Source organism: Nansenia antarctica, assembly GCF_963989245.1.
Source record: "Nansenia antarctica genome assembly, chromosome: 19".
Lineage (NCBI taxonomy): Eukaryota > Metazoa > Chordata > Actinopteri > Argentiniformes > Microstomatidae > Nansenia > Nansenia antarctica.
Window position 1 is genome coordinate 21,929,818 of NC_137692.1, and position 21,477 is coordinate 21,951,294.

The 21,477-nt window shown below is 42.2% G+C and overlaps 2 protein-coding genes across 2 annotated transcripts in view; both read left to right on the plus strand.

Annotated features, from left to right (window-relative positions):
• LOC308173997 (ADP-ribosyl cyclase/cyclic ADP-ribose hydrolase 1-like) overlaps nt 1-1,730 on the plus strand; it is a gene marked incomplete at both ends in the record, with an annotated part of 7,505 nt that extends 5,775 nt beyond the window's left edge. The window contains 2 exons of the mRNA XM_080549050.1: nt 747-833; nt 1,553-1,730. Coding sequence (XP_080405176.1) covers nt 747-833; nt 1,553-1,730 — 265 coding nt within the window. The remainder of the gene's footprint in view (nt 1-746; nt 834-1,552) is intronic.
• Nucleotides 1,731-12,823: 11,093 nt separating this feature from the next.
• Nucleotides 12,824-19,619, plus strand: LOC308173998 (ADP-ribosyl cyclase/cyclic ADP-ribose hydrolase 1-like; the record flags this gene model as incomplete). Its single annotated transcript, XM_080549051.1, has 8 exons — nt 12,824-13,032; nt 15,205-15,334; nt 15,865-16,000; nt 16,408-16,490; nt 17,448-17,521; nt 18,362-18,448; nt 19,005-19,088; nt 19,562-19,619. 8 exons carry the CDS (start codon nt 12,824-12,826, stop codon nt 19,617-19,619), a joined length of 861 nt encoding a protein of 286 aa, XP_080405177.1.
• Nucleotides 19,620-21,477: the final 1,858 nt, after the last annotated feature.

Below are 21,477 nucleotides of genomic sequence, written 5' to 3' on the forward strand. Positions count from 1 at the left end.
AACCGTTTGAATAGTGACTACACGCTATCTAAGAACTGGGATGTCAACAAGAATCAATCATCATTATCTATTACACAGATGTCATCCAAATTCATGTCGAAATGTGTCTGAGGTACTGTAAGCCAACCTAAATGAAGGTATTTTCATTTAAGTGCCTTGACCTTTGTTGAAAGGGCTTAATGTGGGAACAGACATGTGGGAAAGACGCTTTATTCAAGCCACAACATAGTTTGTCTCTCTATCTGGACCTTGTTTTCAACGAGCAGGCTTTTGATAAGGTGTACTGATGTTTTTTCATAGAAGCATAGCAGAGCTCTCTAATCCTCTCTTCTCTTTAAATTGTATTTTTGTTGGAAAGAAAAAGTGACTGATACTCTAGCTTGATTTAGAAGATATACTGTTTAGTACAGCTTACTATTTACAGAAAAATGTACATATATTTCAGCGTTGTTGAAAATCAGTGACACACTAGCGCTAGTCAAGCCAAAACATTGCAATGTATTTGGTGAGTAATCCCCACTACTCTACACTAACTAGGTAGTAGTGTGGATTACTCACCGAATCCATTGCATTGCAATGTTTTGGCATGACTAGCGAGTGAGAGAGAAATGTATTTACATTCTTCTAAATACAAGTCTAAACGGTCCGTCGGTTGGCGACTTGTTCCTGGTTTCCCCAGCTGCCAGCGTCACAGATGTCTGTCTCTCTCCCCCTGTCTCTCTCCCCCTGTCTCTCTCCCCCTGTAGAGAGTCCTGCTCTCGGGGATCCATCCTGGACCTGATCAAAGTTCTGGAGACCAGAGGGTTCAGCTGGACCTGCACAGACAGCGACCTGTGAGTCATACCTGGGTCATACCTGGGTCATACCTGGGTGTCGATGAGATGTACTGGATGTGTACTGTCCAGTATGTGATAGATCAGATCAGATGTACTGGATGTGCTAGTTAACCATTGACACTATGCCACATAACTAAAGGTTACACAGGTCCTAGACTGAAAAATTACTTTTGGAAAATCTGAAATGATTGCGAGGCCAGATTAAAAAGGTGACGTAAAAAAACTCTAAATTCTAAATTAGTTTCAAGACGCTTTCGGTTGATGTCAAGTTGGTCCAAGTCCACCAGATAGTGTGTAAAGAAGGAATGGAAACATCTAACACTACATGGAACCATCTTAACACTACATGGAACCATCTAACACTACATGGAACCATCTAACACTACATGGAAACATCTAACACTACATGGAAACATCTAACACTAGGTGAGCTTAGAATTATAAGGTTCTATCTCCGTTTAGGGCAGTTCAGAGATATTGAGCGTCAAAGTTTTTACATTCCATTATGTTTTGTGAGATGGAACCTTTGTATTTTATGAATTACTAACTCAAAAATGTCAACATTTAAAAAAATAACACCACACAGGCATTAATAAACACAGAATGGATCAGATTATGTAAAAAACAAAATTTTGACAAAAATGGAGATAGAACCTTATAATTCTAACGTCACGATCTAACACTACATGGAAACTCCTCTTTATTTCTCCCTACAGGGCGCTGATGTTTCTCCAGTGCATCCAGAACCCCCGACAAGTGTCCTGCCTGCCGTGTGCCCGCAGCCTCCAACACAGACAGACGACACCGTCTCCGAAGAGCCACAGAGCCCTGAGAGACTCACATTCTAAAGAGTCCAGTCTAACCAGTTATATGTTCCGGTCTGACCAATGTTAGTGACTGAGGGTCACACAGATCCACTATATTGACAAAAGTATGTTGACACTTACAACTATGGTCTGGGGCTGTTTTCCATGGTTTGGGCTAGGCCCCTTTAGTTCCAGTGAAGGGACATCTTAATGCTGCAGCGCCAGCGTACAATGAGACTCTAGAGAATTGTGCGCTTCCAAGTTTGTGGAACAACAGTTTGGGGAAGGCCCTTTCCAGTTTCAGCATGATAATTCCCCCATACACAAAGCGAGGTCCATAATGACGTGGTTTGTCGAGTTTGGTATGGGAGAACTTGACTGGCCTGCACACAGAGCTCTGACCTCAACCCCCATCCAACACCTTTGGGATGAATTGGAACGCCGACTGCGAGCCAGTCCTTCTCGCCCAACATCAGTTAATGCTCTTGTGGCTGAATGGGAGTGAATCCCTGCAGCTATGTTCTAAAATCTAGTAGAAAGTCTTCCCAGAAGAGTGGAAGCTGTTATAGCAGCAAAGGTGGGACCAACTCCATATGAACGCCCATGGTTTTGGAATGAGAAGTTCAACGAGCACATAGTATGGGTGTGATGTTCGGTGTGTCGCCCAATACTTTTGTCCATTATATGTTGTACATTATATACCTTCTGTACTGTATGTGTAATGTTTCTGTACCTCCATGCTCTCGCCAAGTTGCCCTTCGATAGCTTTCCAGTAATCCAATCCCAGTGGTTCCAAATAAATGGACAGATAATATGCATTGCGTAAGTATTTAAGGTCAGATATTACCTTGAACTGTTCTCAAGTCAGCTGTCTTTTTGAAGATACTTTCATTCACACTTTTTAAATGTGTTTATTTAACCTTTATTTATACAGGTAAAAACACATTGAGCCCCAAGGGCTCATTTTCAAGTGTGACCTGTTCACAGGCATACAACAACAACATCCACCACAAACAAATACAATACAAAACCTGGCCTACATAGTCTAAAACTAAACTAAAACTACATAGTCTAAAACCAAATCTAGTCTAAAACAGTCTAAGATAATCTAAAACTAAACTAAAATTACAAAACCTAAAACTAGACAGCTAAAGAGATAGGGACAGGGAGGGGTCAGCAATGGGCAAAAGGGAGGGTCAACTCAATTGCAAGAACATAGACTCGCACTGTATGTCTCTCAGCAAGAGCTTGAAACTGGAAAGAGGGATCAGATGAGACAGTTTCAGACTCTGCTGTAAAGAATTCCAGCAGTAGAGATCAGGCAAGTGTATGATCTCTATTGTTTTGAAGCATCTAAAAAAATTTTTTTTTTTGATGAATTAAAAAATTTATTATGTGCCCTATCTGGCACTGTGATCATAGAATTCCACCCAGTGGGTATAACACAGGTGGCAACACGTGTCTCTGCGTGTCTTGTAGACATTTCTGCTTGGATGTCAGCCCACCACCTCAAGCTCCAACCATAACAAGACTGAGCTACTCTTCCTCCTTGGAAAAATCCTGCCCTCTCCAAGACTTCTCCATCACAGTAGAGAACTCTATGTTGACATGGAGTCATGTGGGCTAGTCATGTAGTCATGTGGGGTAGTGGTGGTCTAGTGGATAGTGAGTTGGACTTGTGATCGGAAGGTTGTGAGTTCAAATCCCGCCTGAAACCACACCACTACTAGTGTGCCCTTGAATAAGGCACTTATCCCTCAGTTACTCCAGGGGGAATGTCCCTGTAATTCGTAATTGTAAGTCGCTTTGGATAAAAGCGTCTGCTAAATGGCAAAATTAAATTAAATTAATTACTGTAACCCCCTCCCAGACAGCTAAGAACCTGGGAGTGATCCTCCACATCCACTGATCCTGTGGGGTGAACATCGCAGCGACGGCACGCTCCTGCAGATTCTTCCTCTACAACATCAGAAGGAATACGTCCGTTCCTCACCAGAGAAGCAGCGCAACTCTTGGTCCAGACACTGGTCATCTCCCGCCTTGACTACTGCAACGTACTCCTGGCCGGGCTCCCCGCCTCCGCCATCAGACCTCTAATAATAATATTTCTTCTTTCTTCTAGCATTTTTTGACTGCCAATGGCCCCCGGCCTTAGCATAGATGACTTCTTCTTGCGATGACTGATGCATAGATGATTCACTTACTTGGACAAAATATATTTGTTGTAAGTTGCTTTGGATAAAGGTGTTGTTTTGCTAATTGCCAAAAATGTAAATATAAAAAATCACTAGGAACACACACGTGTCCTCATCATCCTTATTATCATTATGGGGAAAAGACTAAAGACCTAAAAAGGTATATGATTATTGCCTGCTTATAAATTCATGATTATCAGCATCATCCAACAAGCAGTGTTGATGACGCAACAACAGAAGTCTCATACTCCACAGTCTGGAGTCCATGGTGTGCTTAGGGTTGTGTGAGGGCAGGCTATGTGCATATATTAATTATTGATGGTTATGTGAGACTATGACCTGTGAATGTCTGCTAATGACCATTAATAATAATAATAATAATAATAATAATAATAATTTATTACACTCATAAAGAGCTTTTCATTACACAATAATAATATGTGTGCTAATAATCTAAGTGTATAAAATAGAATAAAAAAAAAAAAATCCATATCATAAAAGCTTGCTTTAAAAACCTCAACAGTCTGAACAGGCCTTAGATTATCAGAAAGAGGGTTCCAAAGTTAAATCATATTTTAGCCAAATGTAGATATCTGCCTAACTCTACTCTCCTAACACTGCTGATTCACTGTGCATTATTGCCTACTATGACATTAGCCTATCAGAATGCTCGTTACATTCCAAAATCACTATCTGCCCAAGTCATCTCTTTGACATAGGCATTTTTCACACTACAAAGATGGCTCGGCTGACCACAAGTGAAGCTTGACTTATGCTATGAGGCTAACGATATGTGCAAGTGTTGCAGAGGTGTTCTGGAGTCGTGCTCTTATGATGACCAGCCTTGTCTGAGACATGTACACTTAAAACAATGGTAGACATGTGGGTCTTCCATGGGGAAGAGCCAGGTTTGAACCCCATGTGTCACACAAGACAGTGTGTGAGGGGTCAGCCATGAGGGGTCATTTGACCCCTGTGAGTAAAAACATGTTTTATATCTTTGCAAATTTCAGGACCCTCCTTTCATGCCTTTTCCTAGATATGTGTGTTCTGCCACCCAGTATCCTTACATTTTCAACATCACATCAGGATAACCTAGTATGAAGCTATTTTGCGGTTTTTCTGTGTAGGAGGCAGGCTAATTTACAAGACGGCCAACTAGTGGTCGTTGTGTGTAAATAGCACCGTCGCATTGTAAAAGAGGCAGCTCTTTTAATAGGTAAAAAGGCACGGCTGTTCTAGTGTTAATCATCTTCTCCTGATAGGCCGCTTCTTCCTCAGACCAGATTCAAAGGGCCAGTAGGTTGTTCAGTATGCTATTGACAGTATCCTTTACCACCTGTTGCCTTGTGTTGTGTAGCTGCACCAGATCATAATTGTAACAACTCAATTCATGAACTTCATACATGGTAACCCTATTCATATATAACATAGTAACCCCTATTCACCCGTTTGACATGCTGCAACAGGTTTGACACAATAACCTTCCTGAAAACTGTTATATATTTATATAATATGCCCCTTAAAGGTCATTCTTGTACCATCTTGACTTGCTTTCTTTAAGTAAATCACATGAAGGAAAACACATTAGACAGAGCCAGAGGATAGTATAAATCCGTTGCCGACAGATACGTAACTATTCCTGTGAAACTAGTTTCTCACCCCAGGGCCAGGGCCAGCCATTGTTGTCTCAATTCATGTTCTCTAAACACAGCTTCCAACGCACAGCGCTCTTCTACTTAAATAACACTTTACACAACCAGTATGAGCTGTTCCTGAGCATGAGGGCCATGAACTGCCTGGTACGGGAACCACATATCCCATAACCGCAAAGTGCTGCTAAGGGTAGTGGTGCGGACAGCTGAGAGGATCCGTGGATGTGAGCTGTCCCTCCATCCCTCCATCCCTCCATCCACGACGCCTACAAGGACCGGTGTGTCAGAGAGGCCCTCATAATAGAAACCCCCAGCCACCCCAATCAGAAACTGTTTGTGTTTTTGCCGTCGTGGGAAACGGTACCGTAGCCTCGGGGCTGAAACCCAGAGGATGTCAAACAGCCAAGCAGTCAGGCTCCCGGAGGAATACACTGGAGGAATAGAAAAGACTGCCACCCCCTAACCAACCCCACGCACACTACAGAAATGAACATATTACAGTATTATAAGTACTACACACTACTGGATTACCTGTATACCATTGGACTAATTTACTACCGTACTGTGTTGTATTATATTGCATTTCATATGATCGTACTCTGCACAGCATTTTTGCACTATTGAAGCCACTGTAAAATCACGTTATTACTTTATCAATGTAGGGTTACTTATTTACTTACTTACGTTACTTATTATTATTATTATTATTATTATTATTATTATTATTGTGTTTTTGTATCTGAAAGCTGCAATGTCAATGTTGAGGAACCAAAGCCAAAGAATTTAGTGTACAATTAAGATGTAATAAAAGTCTGATTCTGTGATTTAAACATTCTATTACATAAATGTTAAGGCATAGTTGATCACATCAAAGTGTAGGAAATAGTATGAAAGGAAGTTCAAGAGGTCAAGGCAGAAGGGGTCCGATCGACTCACAGGACCAGTTCAGATTCCTGTTCAGATTCCTTCACCTCTCATGACCTCTCAACTGGGATGTCATCGGGTTATGATATACGCTCCAAAAGTTTTGGATTTGAAATCAAATGACTCTCATTACTATGAGGTTAAAGTAGAGGAAGTCTGCTTTGTTTGCAGAGCATCTCTCCTCTACTGAAACGTGAGTGCACTGTGACGTGTCGCTCTGCTCCTTAGTTCGTGTTTTTCTCTGTTTCGTTCATTGTTTCCTGTTTTGTTTTGTATTGACTTCCTGCTCTTGTGTGTTTCCCACCTGTGTGATTGTCAACCGCGCCCGGATTAGTTTCACCTGCCTCTCTATCTGTCCCTTTAGCTGTCTCTCTATCTGTCCCGTTATCTGTCTCTCTATCTGTCCCTTTATCTGTCCCTCTATCTGTCCCTTTATCTGTCCCTCTATCTGTCCCTTTACCTGTCTCTCTATCTGTCCCTTTATCTGTCTCTCTATCTGTCCCGTTATCTGTCCCTCTATCTGTCCCTTTACCTGTCTCTCTGTCTGTCCCTTTATCTGTCTCTCTATCTGTCCCTTTATCTGCCTCTCTATCTGTCCCTTTATCTGTCTCTCTATCTGTCCCTTTACCTGTCTCTCTGTCTGTCCCTTTATCTGTCTCTCTATCTGTCCCTTTACCTGTCTCTCTGTCTGTCCCTTTATCTGTCTCTCTATCTGTCCCTTTATCTGTCTCTCTATCTGTCCCTTTATCTGTCTCTCTGTCTGTCCCTTTATCTGTCTCTCTATCTGTCCCTTTATCTGTCTCTCTATCTGTCCCTTTATCTGTCTCTCTGTCTGTCCCTTTATCTGTCTCTCTATCTGTCCCTTTATCTGTCTCTCTATCTGTCCCTTTATCTGTCCCTCTATCTGTCCCTCTATCTGTCCCTCTATCTGTCCCTTTATCTGTCTCTCTATCTGTCCCTCTATCTGTCCCTCTATCTGTCCCTTTATCTGTCTCTCTATCTGTCCCGTTATCTGTCTCTCTATCTGTCCCTTTATCTGTCTCTCTATCTGACCCGTTATCTGTCTCTCTATCTGTCCCTTTATCTGTCTCTCTATCTGTCCCTTTATCTGTCTCTCTATCTGTCTCTCTATCTGTCTCTCTCTCTGTCCCTTTATCTGTCTCTCTATCTGTCCCTTTATCTGTCTCTCTATCTGTCCCGTTATCTGTCTCTCTATCTGTCCCTTTATCTGTCTCTCTATCTGTCCCTTTATCTGTCCCTCTATCTGTCCCTTTATCTGTCTCTCTATCTGTCCCGTTATCTGTCTCTCTATCTGTCTCTCTATCTGTCCCTTTATCTGTCTCTCTATCTGCCTCTCTATCTGTCCCGTTATCTGTCTCTCTATCTGTCCCTTTATCTGTCTCTCTATCTGTCCCGTTATCTGTCTCTCTATCTGTCCCTTTATCTGTCTCTCTATCTGTCCCTTTATCTGTCTCTCTATCTGTCCCTTTAGCTGTCTCTCTATCTGTCCCGTTATCTGTCTCTCTATCTGTCCCGTTATCTGTCTCTCTATCTGACCCGTTATCTGTCTCTCTATCTGTCCCGTTATCTGTCTCTCTGTCCCTTTATCTGTCTCTCTATCTGTCCCTTTATCTGTCCCTCTATCTGTCTCTCTATCTGTCTCTCTATCTGTCCCTTTATCTGTCTCTCTATCTGTCCCGTTATCTGTCTCTCTATCTGTCCCTTTATCTGTCTCTCTATCTGACCCGTTATCTGTCTCTCTATCTGTCCCTTTATCTGTCTCTCTATCTGTCCCTTTATCTGTCTCTCTATCTGACCCGTTATCTGTCTCTCTATCTGTCCCGTTATCTGTCTCTCTATCTGTCCCTTTATCTGTCCCTTTATCTGTCTCTCTATCTGTCCCGTTATCTGTCCCTTTATCTGTCTCTCTATCTGTCCCGTTATCTGTCCCTTTATCTGTCCCTCTATCTGTCTCTCTGTCTGTCCCTTTATCTGTCCCTTTATCTGTCCCTTTATCTGTCTCTCTATCTGTCCCTTTATCTGTCTCTCTATCTGTCCCGTTATCTGTCTCTCTATCTGTCCCTTTATCTGTCTCTCTATCTGTCCCTTTATCTGTCTCTCTATCTGTCCCTTTATCTGTCTCTCTATCTGTCCCTTTATCTGTCCCTTTATCTGTCTCTCTATCTGTCTCTCTATCTGTCCCGTTATCTGTCCCTTTATCTGTCCCGTTATCTGTCTCTCTATCTGTCCCTTTATCTGTCTCTCTGTCCCTCTATCTGTCCCTTTATCTGTCCCTTTATCTGTCCCTCTATCTGTCCCTTTATCTGTCCCTCTATCTGTCCCTTTATCTGTCCCTTTATCTGTCCCTCTATCTGTCCCTTTATCTGTCCCTCTATCTGTCCCTTTATCTGTCCCTTTATCTGTCCCTCTATCTGTCCCTTTATCTGTCCCTCTATCTGTCCCTTTATCTGTCCCTCTATCTGTCCCTTTATCTGTCCCTTTATCTGTCCCTCTATCTGTCCCTTTATCTGTCCCTCTATCTGTCCCTTTATCTGTCCCTTTATCTGTCCCTCTATCTGTCCCTTTATCTGTCCCTCTATCTGTCCCTTTATCTGTCCCTTTATCTGTCCCTCTATCTGTCCCTTTATCTGTCCCTCTATCTGTCCCTCTATCTGTCCCTTTATCTGTCCCTTTATCTGTCCCTCTATCTGTCCCTTTATCTGTCCCTTTATCTGTCCCTCTATCTGTCCCTTTATCTGTCCCTTTATCTGTCCCTCTATCTGTCCCTTTATCTGTCCCTCTATCTGTCCCTTTATCTGTCCCTTTATCTGTCCCTTTATCTGTCCCTCTATCTGTCCCTTTATCTGTCCCTTTATCTGTCCCTCTATCTGTCCCTTTATCTGTCCCTCTATCTGTCCCTTTATCTGTCCCTTTATCTGTCCCTCTATCTGTCCCTTTATCTGTCCCTCTATCTGTCCCTTTATCTGTCCCTTTATCTGTCCCTTTATCTGTCCCTCTATCTGTCCCTTTATCTGTCCCTCTATCTGTCCCTTTATCTGTCTCTCTATCTGTCCCTTTATCTGTCCCTCTATCTGTCCCTTTATCTGTCTCTCTATCTGTCCCTTTATCTGTCTCTCTATCTGTCCCTTTATCTGTCTCTCTATCTGTCCCTTTATCTGTCTCTCTATCTGTCCCTTTATCTGTCTCTCTATCTGTCCCTTTATCTGTCTCTCTATCTGCCTCTCTATCTGTCCCTTTATCTGTCTCTCTATCTGTCCCTTTATCTGCCTCTCTATCTGTCCCTTTATCTGTCTCTCTATCTGTCCCTTTATCTGTCTCTCTATCTGTCCCTTTATCTGTCCCTCTATCTGTCTCTCTATCTGTCTCTCTATCTGTCCCTTTATCTGTCTCTCTATCTGTCCCTTTATCTGTCTCTCTATCTGTCCCTTTATCTGTCTCTCTATCTGTCCCTTTATCTGTCTCTCTATCTGTCTCTCTATCTGTCTCTCTATCTGTCTCTCTATCTGTCCCTTTATCTGTCCCTCTATCTGTCCCTTTATCTGTCTCTCTATCTGTCCCTTTATCTGTCCCTTTATCTGTCTCTCTATCTGTCTATCTGTCTCTCTATCTGTCTCTCTATCTGTCTCTCTATCTGTCCCTTTATCTGTCCCTCTATCTGTCCCTTTATCTGTCTCTCTATCTGTCCCTTTATCTGTCCCTTTATCTGTCTCTCTATCTGTCTATCTGTCTCTCTATCTGTCTCTCTATCTGTCTCTCTATCTGTCCCTTTATCTGTCTCTCTATCTGTCTCTCTATCTGTCTATCTGTCCCTTTATCTGTCTCTCTATCTGTCCCTTTATCTGTCTCTCTATCTGTCCCGTTATCTGTCTATCTGTCCCTTTATCTGTCTCTCTATCTGTCCCTTTATCTGTCTCTCTATCTGTCCCTTTATCTGTCTCTCTATCTGTCCCTTTATCTGTCTCTCTATCTGTCCCTTTATCTGTCTCTCTATCTGTCCCTTTATCTGTCTCTCTATCTGTCCCTTTATCTGTCTCTCTATCTGTCCCTTTATCTGTCTCTCTATCTGTCCCTTTATCTGTCTCTCTATCTGTCCCTTTATCTGTCTCTCTATCTGTCCCTTTATCTGTCTCTCTATCTGTCCCTTTATCTGTCTCTCTATCTGTCCCTTTATCTGTCTCTCTATCTGTCCCGTTATCTGTCTCTCTATCTGTCCCGTTATCTGTCTATCTGTCCCTTTATCTGTCTCTCTATCTGTCCCTTTATCTGTCTCTCTATCTGTCCCGTTATCTGTCTATCTGTCCCTTTATCTGTCTCTCTATCTGTCCCTTTATCTGTCTCTCTATCTGTCCCTTTATCTGTCCCTTTATCTGTCTCTCTATCTGTCCCTCTATCTGTCTCTCTATCTGTCCCTTTATCTGTCTCTCTATCTGTCCCTTTATCTGTCTCTCTATCTGTCCCTTTATCTGTCTCTCTATCTGTCTCTCTATCTGCCTCTCTATCTGTCCCGTTATCTGTCTCTCTATCTGCCTCTCTATCTGTCTCTCTATCTGTCCCTTTATCTGTCCCTCTATCTGTCCCTTTATCTGTCCCTCTATCTGTCCCTTTATCTGTCCCTCTCCTGTGGATTCAGTTTTTGTGCTCCTCTTTCTCTGTGCTGGTTCGTCTTGATACCTTGTGTCTAGCATTCCAGCCATTTTTCATAGTCTGTATTCCTGTTGTGTTTTTTTTTTTATCTGACAGAAGGTTCAAGCAACAGAAGGCCCTGCACAGAGGAACACAGACATGGTATACCTCTGCTGAGCTCTCTGCCTCAGGGTCAGGGTTAGGGAGGTTAGGGTTAGGGAGGTTCGGGTTAGGGAGGTTCGGGTTAGGGAGGTCAGGGTTAGGGAGGTCAGGGTTAGGGAGGTCAGGGTTAGGGAGGTCAGGGTTAGGGAGGTCAGGGTTAGGGAGGTTCGGGTTCGGGAGGTTAGGGTTAGGGAGGTCAGGGTTAGGGAGGTTCGGGTTAGGGAGGTTAGCGAGGTTTCCACTCAGTATCTGTGCTTCAAGCACTGAAACTCCATGCCACACCGCATTGATGCAGTTATTCGTGCAAAGGAGCCCCGACCACATATTTGAGCGCATAAAATGAACTTACTTTTCAGAAGGTCGACATTTCTGTATTATAAATCCTTTTTTTGATTGGTCTTAAGCCTTCTTTGCTACAACACTATTGATACCATACCGTTACCTCTTAAAATAGTACATTCACATTTCCTGAGGAGCACTTGAGTAATATAGCCTACACATGGAAATCCGACAATATTAACAGTATATTTCATATTGTAGCTCAGTAATAAGTTGGCTACCCCTCAAGAATACAGGTGCAACTCCCAAAAAAATAATATCGTGCAAAAGTTCATTTATTTCAGTAATTCTACTTAAAGGGTTAAACTTAGATATTATATATATGCAAATTATATATTATTATTATATATGTACATGCAAAGCGAGATATTTAAAGCCTTTATTTGTTATAAATTTGATTATTATGGCTTACAGCTTATGAAAACCCCAAATTAAATATCTCAGAAATGTTTAATATTACATGAAATCAATAAGAAAAGGATTTTAAATACAGAAATGTCAGCCCTCTGAAAAGTATAATCATGCATATGTACAATGCAATGAGTCTATATAATAAGTTTAACCCTTTAAGTTGAATTACTGAAATGAATGGACTTTTGCACGATATTTTGAGTTGCACCTGTAGTGTTGACTATACAGCTAACAGCCTACAGTACGTGAGCTTAGAATTATAAGGTTCTATCTCCGTTTAGGGTAGTTCAGAGATATTGAGCGTCAAAGTTTTGACATTCCATTATGTTTTGTGAGATGGAACCTTTGTATTTTATTAATTACTAACTCAAAAATGTCAACATTTTAAAAATAATAACAACACCACACAGGCATTAATAAACACCTAATGGATCAGATTAGGTAAAAAAAACTCAATTTTGACAAAAATGGAGATAGAACCTTATAATTATAACGTCACAAGTAGTCTACCATACAGTAGCAGCACATAGTGTACAGTAAGTACACAGTGATAACATGAGGCAGGTTAACTAACTAACTAACTGCATTGAGACGGGCGACCTTTGGCCAATGGTGAGAGAGCGCGTCGTGGTGGAGGTATGCGCATCGTGCGTCTGTCCCCCTGTCCACAAATAGACCTCACATATCACACTCAGACCGCTGAGACCCCGTAACACACACTGTGTGGAAACCTCACAACAACAACAACAACAACAACAACAACAACAACAACAACAACAACAACAACAACAACTTTTGAACGTCGATCATTATTTCACAGCTGACTTGAATTCAAATAACAGTAAGTAGTCATGGAATACGAAGAGGCGCGCCCCACTCCGAGGAAGAGACGCAGGAGTCCGTGGCTGGTCGTGGGTCTCTGCGCGGTTCTCCTGGTGGTCGTAGTGGCTGTCGGGCTGGGGGTCGGACTGAGACCCCGGGGGGGCACCGCCGCTGACGCCTTCAGATCAACAGTGGTTGCGAGATGTGAGAAGTTTAAAGAGAAAAGCAAACGACACAGGTATGTTATCTTACCAATGTTAAATATGATATTTCATTTCGTGACGTTAGAATTATAAGGTTCTAGGATCTCCATTTTTGTCAAAATGTAGTTGTTTACATAATCTGATCCATTAGGTGTTTATTAATGCCTGTGTGGTGTTATTTTAAAAATGTTGACATTTTTGAGTTAGTAATTCATAAAATACAAAGGTTCCATCTCACAAAACATAATGGAATGTAAAAACGTTGACGCTCAATATCTCTGAACTGCCCTAAACGGAGATAGAACCTTCTCATTCTAATCTCATGATTTGTTTTATTATTATTATTATTATTGTTGTTGTTGCTGTTGTTGTTGATGTTGTTGTTGCTGTTATTATTATTCGGTAATTGTGGTAATAAAACATCTGATCAGTTCATGCCTCCGTCAATGCAAATATATCATTATTTTTCTGTCCTCTGGATATTGTATTAAGGATGCGGTCAATGTCTCTTGATCTAGCTGACTCACAGTATGCAAGACATGTTTCTGTCTTAACTGTTCTTAACAACAATAGAAACAGGCTTGCCTTGTTTCATTGTGATGTTTCAGTCCCGTATACTGGACTGGCCATGCAAGAAATATTCAATGGGAAAATGTTCTCATTCTCAGAAGTTTCTTTGAACTAATAAGATTAAAGAAGTTACTCTTGTAAATGAATCTACCCTCCTAAATATTATCTTAAAAAGCGTTTAAAAAGACATTGATGTTTCCTGTACTTTCTGTATTGAACAAACAGAGACTGTTTTTTATTTATTTGGGTATTGCTCTCAAACCTATTCCTTGTCTCATACCAAGGAGCTGTGGCAGGTTTGTTAGACAGGGCTGAGCCAGGACAAAACTGCCATTTCATGTTCCCAGTCATAGTTTTCTCAGTGGATAATGCTGATCTAGTCCCTACTTTGGGCTGGATTTTGCCCCAAATTTAATAGGCTCCAGGTTCGGCTGTGGCGCACGTGTGTTCGCCGTCTAATGATCACAAGGTTGGCAGATCAGCGGTTCGAGCCCCGGCTGGCCACATGTCGAAGTGTCCTTGGGCAAGACACTGAACCCCAAAATTGCTCCCAGTGAGCGGGCGGCACCTTGCATGGTAGCTTGCCGCCATTGGTGTGTGAATGTGTGTGTGAGTGGGTGGATGAGAGGCCGTTGTAAAGCGCTTTGGAGCAGCTTTGGAGCAGCAAAAAAGGCGCTATATAAGTGCAGTCCATTTACCATTTACCATAATAGATGCCAACATCCAATGATTTAGTGGAGGTTTACCTACAAATCAAACCTACAAAAAAAAAGATCTGAAAAGGAAATCTTTGAAAAGATCTGTTTCAAAGGAACTTAATAGGCATGAGTGAGTCTATTCCACAACTGAAAAGGAGGCCTTGGCATTGGTAATGCCCATCCACCATGTAGGTCGGAGGGCACTGGCGGACTCAGTGGGGGGCAGGGGGGGCGACCGCCCCTCCTGGTGCCCCCACGGTTGAAAAACGTCTCTCTTAAATGCCCTTTGAGTGGCATAAATGCCATTTTGAGTGGCGAAAATGAGAGGACGTGCCCTATTGGTGCCCCTCCAATGGTCTAAACTTGACCATGTGCCCCCACAGTTGAAAAACGTCACACTAAAGTGCCCTTTTGAGTGGCAAAATTAGAGGATGTGCCCTATTGGCAGCCCTTCCAATGGTCTAAACTTGACCATGTGCACTGATGGGGTCCCATGTTGTGCAGTAGGTGCCCTTTTTTCCTTTTCGCCCCCCCTGCCCTTCAAACAGCCTGAGTCCGCCACTGGTGGGGGGATTTGGGGATTTGGTGGTTTACACAGACCATAATACAGACCATAATCCCCTCACCTTTATGGGAAAGTTCAAAATGAGTGAACGGGTGTTCAGGTCAGGCCTGGTGTGGCAGCTGTGTAACTGGTCTGTCCACCACTGGGATGTAGATTTGTTTTCGATACATGTTTCTTTTGGGGGGGTTTTCTCGTTTATAAAAAAAAAAAAGACACAATGGACAGTCATTGACTCTCCCTGAATTAGCTGGGTAGCTAGATTGCATCAGCAGTCCCTTGGCAGGTAAATCCACAGGGGAAATACGGCCTCAGATGTTATAAACTATTTAAATATTATATTTAATATTTACATATAACTTCTGTTGTTGTTTCAGGGAAAATGATTGCCAAAAAATCTGGAGTGTGTTTGAGCGCGCGTACGTGGGTAAGGACCCGTGCCGTGTACCCATGGAGGCGTACGACCCCCTTACCCTCACTGTGACCCAGGACCCTGCCTGTAACAGGGTAAGACACAACACTGTGATACCATCCCACCTGAGACTTGGTGATACACACACACACACGTTTACAAAGGACCCAAACCATGTCTGATATAATTAAAGATAGCCAACGTTCATAGTTGTATTTTTGTTTTTTTGTTTTTTGTTACATGCCTACAGCTTGACTACTAAGTTAACACTAGAACAGCCGTGCCTTTTTTACCTACTATAACATCTACCTTGGGGGTCAAATGACCATAGTCTTTACAATGGGAAGCTGCTATTTACACACAACGACCACTAGTTGGCCGTCTTTTAAAATAGCCTGCCTCCTACACAGAAAAACAGCAAAATATCTTTATACTAGCTTATCCTGAGGTGATTTTGAAAATGTAAGGATACTGGGTGGTAGAACGCACACATCTAGGAAAAGTCATGAAAGGAGGGTCCTGAAATTTGATTGAGTGCAAAGATATAAACCATTTCTTTACTCATGGCTGTTGTAGTGTTAATGCTTGACTTCATCATTTCCCTCCATGTATTATTGTGGGTTAGATGTTGTTCTGGAGTAAGACCAAGGACATGGTCCATGACTTCACAGAGAAGAGGGACTGCTACCTGACGCTAGAGGACTCCCTGCTGGGCTACGTCCTGGACGGGCTCACCTGGTGTGGCAGGGAGGGCAGCAATGGTGAGGCTCACATTTACAATTTCAATTTCAGTTTAGGGACGATGCATATCAATTAACAACAAGCGTAAAATATGGCAGGTTTAGCCAGGAGGCAAATTTTCATCTGTGGTCACCTGGCCAAGGCATCCTAAAATGACACAAGATAACATAAAGAATAAAACAGCATCATACAGCATTATGAAAGACACTGGTCTGGGTACCTGGCACTGTCTGTCAATCTGGGATTCAACCATCAACACTCTAGTAGCTTACTACATAGTATGTATAGTAGCTTACTACATAGTATGTACAGTATAGTAGCTTGCTTTTCGCTTGTTTTTAGCTTGTTTTCTCGTGTACCTTTTACTGGAATGTACTCTACTCATTTGAGTAAAACAACTGTGTGTGTGTGTGTGTGTTTCCCTCAGAAACGTTCACCACAGGGTGTCCAGGCTGGACTGAGTGTGCCGACAACCCCGTCCGCTCCTTCTGGAACCGGGCCTCCGCTGCCGTAAGTAGACCAGAACCTGTTTGTGTTCATACAAAGATGTCTGCTCTCAGATCTGTACCGTATGTACTGTATTAGCCAACTCTTGTGATAATCACGATCATGTCTTAAATAACCTGTATGACAACCGTAGTCGTCAGAGTAAAGTTGAGTAAAGCACATAAAGATCTTGGACTTAAATCTTCTAAGTTAAATTCAATGGGCAAAACCACACACACCCACCCACACACACACTATAGAGTTAATTATGTGCCACAATTATTTAGAGAGAAAAAATATTTCGCGCAAAGGAAAATCTATTTTGAGCAAAAGAAAATACATTTTGCGCAAAGGAAAATCGATTTTGAACAAAGGAAAATCGATTTTGTACTCAATAAAAGTTGTTTATTTGCATGTCTGCTAAAGTCGATAACGCACGCAGCACAGCTGATCGTCAACATTTGCTTAACATATGATAACAGAGAGGAGAGGAGAGCATTTCTTAGTCTCATTGTTTATCAATGGGTCTTTGTCTCGTATCCATGGAGACGCATTTCTTAGCTCTCTCCTCAGTGAACAAGGCCCCACACACACTGCTCACCAGATGAGCACACACACACACTTCAGTTCTCATTCATGAATTCACAACAATAAACAGGTTGTATTTGACACATCTGACTGGATAGGTTTACTGTAGATTTTGAGGAAAGTATTCCCAAAACCTTCAAAACGTTTTGAAGGTTTGGATGTGAACCGGTGCAGCTGTAAAGGAGCCAGCTCTACCCAGCTGTGTGGGAGCCTGGGTGGTGAACTGTTGAACATTCACTGGGATTCACTCCTAGGGCTGGTTTCCAGCCGATTTGGCAATACAGGAACTTGACATTTCCTCAGGGTGCGTGTGGGCTGGCTGGCTGTTACTGGGTGCTTTGTTACTTTGTTGTGTTTAAAGGAGAGTTGTGTCGTGTCTTATAACCCTGGTAGTTTGCAGATGACGCCTGTGGTAAAGTCACAGCGATGCTGAACGGATCCATCGCCATTCCCTTCAGTCCCACTAGGTAAGCTGCTGCCCCAACCATCTGCTCCAACCACTGTACCAGATATGTGACACGTTTTTGCATATTACGAAGGGTAGAACAAACAACAGTTTTAGGCAGGGTAGGTCGCTGGCATAAGCAGTCTATGCGGTTGGTTAGAAAAGGAAATATCATTTGAAAGCTTACAATCTGTACTTATAATCATAATCTGGAAAAAAATGAAAAATTACCATGCCCTACTTGAGGACTTTTTAACCAGACCCTGTCACATATTGTGAGCCAATGTGTTTTGCTTGAACTTTTGCTTGTACTACTTACTACCACAACTATTACCAATAGTGCTATTTAATATTCACTACTACTGCTACTATTGCTGCTGCTACTACTACTACTACTACTACTACTACTACTACTACTACTACTACTACTACTACTACTACTACTACTACTACTACTGCTGCTACTACTACTACTACTACTACTGCTACTAACTACTACTGCTGCTACTACTACTACTACTACTACTACTACTACTACTACTACTACTGCTGCTACTACTACTACTACTAACTACTATTACTACTAACTACTACTACTACTAACTACTATTACTACTACTACTACTACTACTACTACTACTACTACTACTACTACTACTACTACTACTACTACTACTACTACTACTGCTACTACTACTACTGCTACTACTACTACTACTACCAATAGTATTTTAGTAACAGTACGTAAAGCCACTGTTGGTGCTTTATACAATAAGTATGTAAGCTACTTAGATAGGCTAGTTAGATACTGTATATCTCTGTCTCTGTTCATTGTTATGTGTTTTGTCTTGTTTTTGTGAAGTATCTTTGCCACCATCGAGGTCAAGAGGTTCAACGCTACCAAAATGAGCGGCTTGGACGTTGTCCTGGTAACCAAGGAGAATGATATGTAAGCTTTGCATTCAGATATGTACTAGTATGCACATAATAGTTGATATCAGTATATAACGTTGCATAATAAGTGAAGTCCATTTCCATTCAGTTGCTTTTGCATTGCAGTATTTTGATTTAAGACCCAGTGTAAGCTTATGATCCACTGTGGAGTGTCTCCGTAATACAACTTAATGACAGCGTTGACCCTGTGATGCATTACATATACAAGAGTTCGTTGGCCAACTTTATGTGGTTTGATATCAGTTCATCATCGATTAAGATAATACATTTCATTATAAAGATAACACGTCCTAGGCAGCCTACAGTATCGGTAACAGGCTATCCAGCCATAAACACTGATAGGTAGAAACATCAAATAAATCATTAAATAAAATCAAAATAAGTTTACAAAGTACCTGTTATGTCAGGAGCAAGGTGATCGACCGACAACATCCAAACACACACAGCTGACACAAATCAGTTAATCAAGTCCATAACGGGTGCATACCTCCAAGTGGCCAGGAGGGGGCGCCAGGGAGTCGTAAACACCTCCATGTCTCTGTCCACTCTAGGACAGCCTGTGATAATCCCTCTTTAGTCGACCTGCGGAAGGAGCTGGACCCAAAACTGAAATTCAGCTGCAAACCAGTCTCTGAGTAAGTCCCCCCTCCCCCCCCCCCCGCCTCTCACCCTTTATCTGGTCTTTCTGTGTGTGTGTGTGTGTGTGTGTGTGTGTGTATACACCTGCATGCCTGCCTGCCTGTCTGTCCTGTCTGCCTGTCTGTCTTTGCGTCTGTCTGTCTGCCTGTCTGTCTTTGCGTCTGTCTGTCTGCCTGTCTGTGCGTCTGTCTGTCTGTCTGTCTGCCTGCCTGTCTGTCTTTGCGTCTGTCTGCCTGTCTGTGCGTCTGTCTGTCTGCCTGCCGGTCTGCCTGTCTGTCTGTCTTTGCGTCTGCCTGCCTGTGCGTCTGTCTGTCTGTGCGTCTGACTGTCTGTCTGTCTGTGCGTCTCTATTTGGATTAGAGCCACCAGTGTAGTGTTAAGTGTCACCACTAGGGGGCCATGAAGATGCAACACTTTGAAAGTACTGACGACCAAAGAACTGTTTTGTCATTGGTCCTCTCTCCTCCAGGTCTCAGATCCAGGCCTGCATGTCCAACCCAGACACGCCCTGTGGAGCCTGCTGGTGACTCTGTCCAATCAGGAGAGAGCAAGGCGTGGCCACCCAGGGCAGCTTGTCCAATTGCACATGAACAAGAGATCCTATGACTGTCACCCACTGTGATGTAACACTAGAACAGCCGTGCCTTTTTTTACCTACTGAAATGACCCCCTCTTTACAATGCTCAAGCTGCTATTTACACACAACGACCACTAGTTGGCTGCTTGTAAATTAGCCTGCCTCCTACACAGAAAAAAGGCAAAATAGCTTTATATTAGCTTATCCTGATGTGATTTAGAAAATGTAAGGATACTGGGTGGTAAAACGCACAAATCTAGGAAAAGTCATGAAAGGAGGGTCCTGAAATGTGATCGAGTGCAAAGATAGAACATGTTTCTTTACTCACAGGGGTCAAATGACCCCACCCATGGCTTAAGCACAGAGACAAGAAGCAACAGGTCCCCTCTGGTCACCAACCAGCCACCAAACCCAGAGGTCTACCACCTCTGGTCATCTAACCAGCTGCTAGGAGCTAGCATCGCCTTACGTTTAGCTCACCAAAGGTGTGCATCTTCCTGAAAATCAAAGACTTTAAATGTCTCTAACGAGATTGGTCAGTAGGCTATGTTGATCATTGTGCATTATTTGTTGATTACATGCATTCATACGACGGGGTACTATTTCACTCAGCTTTCACGTGCTATTGTACAGTTTTATACTACTAGCTACTGTAGCTGTCGAACAAACGACATTTCCTATGATTGGTCGTAATTGGCCATACAGTCTGTGTTGGTTGTATAGGTTGTTTCTGATTGGCTACTGTGCACTACTGTGCACTCACAATTCACCAGAGGTAGTGTGTTATGTTGTGCATAGTAGCTAGTACCTGTATTTAGAGCTGTATGTATATGTGGCGAGACATACACTGAACAAAAATATAAACGCAACACTTTTGTTTTTGTTCCAATTTTTCATGAGTTGAAATGAAAGGCCGAAAACTTTTTTCTATTTACACAAAAGGCAAATTTCTCTCAACGTGTTTTCAATCTGTGTTAGTGAGCACTTCTCCTATTGCACAGATGTGGCGTTTCAGAGAATTGGAATTGGAAACGCCTTTGGAGACGGCTTATGGTAGAGAAATGATAATTCAATTCACAGGTGACAGCTCTGGAGGACAATCCTGCCAATTGCACGCTTCCGCAAAACCTGTGGCATTGTGCTGTGTGATAAAACTGCACATTTTTAGAGTGGCCTTTTATTGTGACCAGCCTTAAGGCACACCTGTACAATAATCATGCTGTCTAATCAGCATCTGGATATGCCACACCTGTCAGGTGGATGGATTATCTCAGCAAAGGAGAAGTGCACACTAACACAGATTTAAACACATTTGAGAACACAATTCGAGAGAAATAGGCCTTTTGTGTACATAGAAAAAGTCGTAGGTCTTTGATTTCAACTCATTAGAAATAAATTGGAGCAAAAACAAAAGTGTTGTGTTTATATTGGTGTATAAGTAGTAGAGACTAGTATGGACTTGTTTTTTTGTTATTATTGTTTTGTCTTGTTTGGATTATGGCCACCAGTGTAGTGTTAAGTGTCGCCACTAGGGGGCATGCAAATGCAACACTTTGAAAGTACTGATGACCAAAGAACTGTTTTTGATTTTATTGACTTCACTGGTACAACAGGTTGTCATGTAAAAATGTAATCTATTTTCTACTGTTTGCCTTTTATTATTACTGACATTAATGGCATTAATGACGTTACTGTAATAGTCCACTGTAATGATGATGATGTGTGTGTGTGTGTGTGTGTGTGTGTGTGTGTGTGTGTGTGTGTGTGTAAATACTGTAAACAAACTGTTTCTGGGACGTGGTGGTGCT